The following is a 5,981-nucleotide window of genomic DNA, read 5'->3' as shown; positions in this document are numbered from 1 at the left end:
GTTCCTTTGGGGTGTTCTATGACTTTTAAGAATCCCTTTCAATTACAAAAAAAAAAAAAAAAAAAAAAAAAAAAATACCTAAGAAAAGGTTAGATCTATTTCTATAGAGTTTTGGAAAGACTAGGTTTCATCTGTGACTTGGTAGAACTCATAAAACTAGAATTTGAGACTATTTAACCATTTTATTATTTCTCTTTTCTTTTTCCTGAAGATAAAATATTTTTGGGAAGGGATTTAAGAAAATTTAACCATACCACACAGATGGAGAATAAAAGGAACGTGACTGAGTTCATCTTGATAGGTCTTACACAGAACCCCCAAATGCAGAAAGTAGTGTTCGTGACATTTTTGGTTCTGTACATGANAACAATTTCAGGCAACCTNCTCATTGTGGTCACTNTCNTCAACAGCCAGGCTCTGAATTCCCCCATGTATTTCTTCCTGAGCCACCTTTCCTTGATAGATACAATTTACACTTCTTCTTCAGCTCCAAAGCTGATTGTGGACTCCCTTCAAGAGAACAAAGTCATCTCCTTTAATGGATGCATGGCTCAAGTCTATGCAGAGCACATTTTTGGTGCTACTGAGATCATCCTGTTGACAGTGATGGCCTATGACCGCTATGTGGCCATCTGCAAACCTCTGCACTATATGACCATAATGAGCCACAAGCTATGCATTCTCCTGGTGGGGGTAGCCTGGACTGGAGGATTTCTCCACGCAACTATTCAGATCCTTTTTACAGTGTGGCTGCCCTTCTGTGGCCCCAACATCATAGACCATTTTATGTGTGACTTGTACCCATTGTTGGAACTTGTTTGCATGGACACACACACCCTTGGTCTCTTTGTTGCTGCCAACAGTGGGTTCATCTGCCTATTTAATTTCCTGCTCTTGATGGGATCGTATGTGATCATCTTGCGTTCTTTAAAGAACTATAGCTTAGAGGGCAGGCGCAAAGCCCTCTCCACCTGTGTGTCTCACATCACAGTGGTAGTTTTATTCTTTATTCCTTGCATATTTGTATATCTACGTCCAGTGACCACTTTGCCACTTGATAAAGGTGTTGCTGTGTTTTATACTATGGTTGCTCCTATGCTGAATCCTTTAATCTACACCCTCAGGAATGCTGAAGTAAAAAATGCAATAAAGAAGCTCTGGAGAAAAAAAGTAAGTTCAGATAGTAATTAAACATGTCACTGAACTTTGCACATGGGACACACATGGAATCTTAGCCACCTTTTTTTGATCTAGAGATGAGGATGTCAACTCTAAGGCAGAGTTAGATATCACTTGGATATAGCTATTTTAGCAGAAATTTAAAGCTGGGTTATAATGTGTATGTATGTTCTCCTGTCTTATGTCTGTCATCACAAATAATTGGTATTGAATCAGCAAATTCTTGTAAATTGATTAGAAATCTAAAGCACCTCTAGACTGTAAGAAAGCATAAATCTGGAATACTGTTTTGATAGTAATAATTTTATGTGATATTAAGATACTGATTATTATTGATTAATGAAAGTAAGTTTTTTTATGATATTCCTTCACTTTAGAGTCCAGGACCCACATTAATTCTTTGTTTTCTAAATTTTATTGTCTATTAAATATTGGTTGTGTAGAAAAAAGTTTTACTGTTCATTTTATAACTATATGCCTTCTATTGCTTTCATATTTTATTAGTTGAAATCCAATCAGGAGACAGACCACAAAGTATCTCTCACTAGAACAGATAAAATTTAGCCACAATGAATAATTTTATTAGGGTATTAATTATAGAGAAATCAAAACACCCTTATTTTACAAATTTCCAAGTATATATTTTTAAATCTATAAACACTGGGATTCTCATAATTGTGAAACACATAGCTGTTGTCCATTATTAATGAAATTCACTGTGTTTTCTTAGACCTGGATAGAAGCTGGTACAAAATAAACTCCTTTGATAAAGTTAACAAGCTTCAAATCTTCCACTGAAATCATGATAATGGTGCTGATGGGTGGTGGTGGTGGTGGTAGTGGCGGTAGTGGTGGTGGTAGTGTGTGTATGTGTGCCCCTGTGTGTGTTTATGTGCTAAGACTGGTAAACAATGAGGCTTGTCTTGAATTGATAGCCTAGGCTGCAGAGGAATGATACTTCAGAACATACTCATCACAGAACAGACAGGCACACTTTGTAAATTAATGGGTACTAGTGTGATTTGATGACGTTTTCTCTCAAAGGAAACAAATGAGTTTTGTGGGAAAGTGCCCATGAAGATAACAATGCAACTCATTGAAATTAGTTCTAGTAGACATTTCCTGTATTATACAAATACATGCATTGTTGGAAACTACAGTCAGAATTAAATGCAAGAAGAAACACATTGAGATTGGGAAGAGATATCTCATAAGTTTTAGATTAAACATGTTCTGGTAGGTTATTAATTCATTGAAAATGAATGGACAGATGATAAATCATTATTTAGAGGTGGTTCGTAGAAGATATGTAAATATTATACTGAACACCTTTACACATCAAGTGTAAAGGCTTAACCTCTCTTCCATTATAAGAATCTTTGATGAGTAAAACTCTGGCACCAGAAGGTGGGACACTATTAAACAAGAAGGCAAAGCATAGACAAGTAAGAAACAGATAACAGCCGGGGAAGGTTAAAATCAGGATTAACAATTACAGGTGAATGAAAGGCCAATCTTGCAGAAGAACAAAATATATATGTAAATCAACAAGACAAATTCTTAACACCAAGAGTGCCCAAGATATTTCAGAATGATGGGTAGAAAATATAGCCTGGAGAGACACTGAAAGCAAATGTATAGTGAATTTAACTTATCATCAGATTTTGAGTAAATTAATACAGATGATCTGTTTGGATAGAAAAGAGTTTAGTTTTTAAATATGAGTATCTTGTGTTTTTCTTATTTTTTCATACAATATATTTTAATCATCTTCTTTCCCTTCCTCAACTCCTTCCAGATTATTTCCATTTCCTTCCTTATCCAACCATATGTTCTTTCTCTCAGGAAACAAAACAAAACAAAACAAAACAAAACAAAACAAAACAAAACTAAACTCCAAACAAATAAGCAAACAAAAGAATAAGGCAAAGCAAAGCAAACCAAATCAAAAGTCATAGCAAGTATATTAAAACAAACAAAATAAAATATGGAGTATGTTTTGTGTTGGCCAACCACTCTTAGGCATGAGCTTTGCCTTGGAACATGTTTGATATACCCAGTGACACTCTATTGGAACAAACTTGTTTTCCCTTTCCCAGCAGGTATTAAATGCAAATACCTTCTTAGTTAGGAGTAGTAACTTCTGTTCACTACCCCTTCTCAATGCTGAGCTATTTCTATGCTTTAAATCTATATGGAGTGCAAAAAATTAATTAAAAATGAAATTAAAAATTAAAAAAAAATAAAAAAAACTGTGCAGGCCTTGTGCTTCCTCTTATGGTTTTTCTTGGATGTACCTGGATGGTCCATCAGTTAGGCAATAATGAGATCCACACACTCTGTACTTCCTTATGTTAGTTGATTTGCTTTCTATTCTGGGATTCTATTCTTTGTATTGCTTGATAACTACTTCAATTTCCACAGAAAATGACAAATAATAGTTTAAGAATAGCTCACTCTTTTTTCCTTTTTGCAAGCCAGTGTTGAGATTCTGCAACCCTCTGTACTTCCATCTCCTGATCATCTAGTATGTTTTTGTACTTTGATTTCATGCTAATCACTACCATGAGTAGTCAGAAATAAACCAACTTATGTTAAATTTGTGTTTTAATGAACATTTTGGATTTCTGAAGATAATAATCACACTTATTGCTATCTTAAAAATAAAAACTTATGTATGTTTTATCAAATAATGCTGTGTGAATTATTTTTAATTTTAGTTTTATTGGGATATTATTGACAAGTAAATCTTTCAATCATCATAAGTAGAGAAAATATTACATGATAAAGTCAAATTTAAATATGTATAAATCTAGCCAAATCTAATATTAGAATGTGATAAAAGGCAAAATACAGATCAAGGTCAACTACACTCACAGAAACACAGGAAATTAACAATCTCATATCATCAAAACCAAAAGAAGAATCACATATGCACATGCACACACCACCACCACCACAACAACAACAACAGTAAAGAAAATCACTGATCATTGATATCTCTCAATACCAATGGCCTCAACTCCAAATAAAAAGATGCAGATTAACACAATGGATTAAAAAACTGGAATCATGGTTTTGTCACATAAAAGAAACACACCTCAACACCAAAGATAAACATTATCTCAGGGTAATGGATTAGAAAATGATATTCCAAGCAGCTGGATATAAAAAGCAAGCTGGTGCATCCATTTTAATATCTAAAATTGAGTTCAAACCAAAATTAAGTCAAATTATTTCAATGCATAATTCTACCAGATTTTCAAAGAAGAGTTAACACCAATATTCCTCAAATTGGTTCACAAAGCAGAAAGTGTAGAAGAATTTTAACACAAAAACATGGATGGTCTTATCATATCCAAAGACATTCTAGGTCTGTAATCTGGCTGGAATGCAGACATGCCCTTAATATATACCTTTAGTCCCTCTGACTGGAATCCTTTAGTACACACCTTTAATACCAAACAGTGACATCTAATTGAGACAAAGTGATGAATCTGAGAAAGATTTGACAGAATGAGTCAGAGATTAGATATATCTAACTCTCAGGAATCATTCAGTTTGGTCATTCAAGATGGGAGTCAGTGAAGTAAGTGCACTGCAATGGAGTTGAGTTTATTAGCAAGTTTGGTTGTTGAGTTCAATTTAGTCAGCCAGTTCAATTGAATTCAGTCAGTTTAGTTCAAAGCAGGTTTCAGGAGAAGATTAGACAAATTGCTAGAGCAATTCACTGAGAAGCTGAGAGAAGGCAGATTGAATTAGTCATCTTGAAGAGGAGTTTGAGCCACAACATCTGAGTTGAACCAGCCTGCCAGAGTTCAGAAAGAATTATAAAGGGTGAGTTTATTCATCAGTAAGCCTCCAAGATGACAATTACATCAGGTGAATAAAGGATACTTTTTCAAGAAACAGAAGGAACATTGCCAGATTCATTTTATGAGGCCACAGTTACCCTGATACCCAAACCACAAAATGATTCAACAAAGAAAGAAAATTACAAACTACTTTTTCTTATGAACATAGGTGGAAAAATACTCAAAATTCTTGCAAACAGAGTCTAAGAACACATCAAAAAGATAATCCACCTTGATAGAGTATTTTCATCCCATCTATGCAGGGGTGGTTTATCATGCAGAAGGCTTTTGACAATATTAAACTCCCCTTATTGATAAAAGTCCTGGAAATATTAGGGATAGAAATGGTTTACCTAAACATAATATAAACAATCCATAGCAAGACAATGGCCAACAACAAAGGTAACATCACTAAAATCAGGAAAAGAACAAGGTTTTTTTTTATTCTTTCCATATTTATTCAATATAGTCCTTGAAATTTTAGCCAGAGCAATAGGACGAGGAAAAGAGATCACAGGGATGCAAAGTGAAAAGGAAAAGTCAAAGGATCCTTATTTACAGAGATGAAAGTATACATCAGTGATCCTAAAAGTCACAAGGAAACTCTTATAGCTGATAAACACTTTCAGCAAAGTAACTGGATACAAGATTAACTAAATAAAAATTGGAAGCCTTTCTATATATAAATGACAAATGGTCTGAGGAAAAATTATGAGAAATAACACCCTTCACTTAGACAATATTAAATATCTTGGAGTAACTCTAACTAAGCAAGTGAAAGTCTTGTATGGGGACATAGTACTACTGGAGGATCCCACAATACCTCTTCTGGGCATATATCCAGAAGATATTCCAACTGGTAAGAAGGACACATGCTCCACTATGTTCATAGCAGCCTTATTTATAATAGCCAGAAGCTGGAAAGAACCCAGATGCCCCTCAACAGAG

At 34.5% G+C, this 5,981-nt stretch overlaps 1 protein-coding gene across 1 annotated transcript; it reads left to right on the top strand.

Annotated features, from left to right (window-relative positions):
* Positions 1-250: 250 nt before the first annotated feature.
* On the top strand, positions 251-1,192 carry LOC110285062 (olfactory receptor 4C12). The gene has a single exon (XM_021151095.1). It carries the CDS (start codon positions 262-264, stop codon positions 1,189-1,191), a length of 930 nt encoding a protein of 309 aa, XP_021006754.1. The 5' UTR covers positions 251-261; the 3' UTR covers position 1,192.
* Positions 1,193-5,981: the final 4,789 nt, after the last annotated feature.

Source organism: Mus caroli, chromosome 2 (genome assembly GCF_900094665.2).
Source record: "Mus caroli chromosome 2, CAROLI_EIJ_v1.1, whole genome shotgun sequence".
Taxonomy (NCBI): domain Eukaryota; kingdom Metazoa; phylum Chordata; class Mammalia; order Rodentia; family Muridae; genus Mus; species Mus caroli.
Note: the sequence above shows the minus strand (reverse complement) of the source record. Positions and strands in the feature narration are given on the sequence as shown.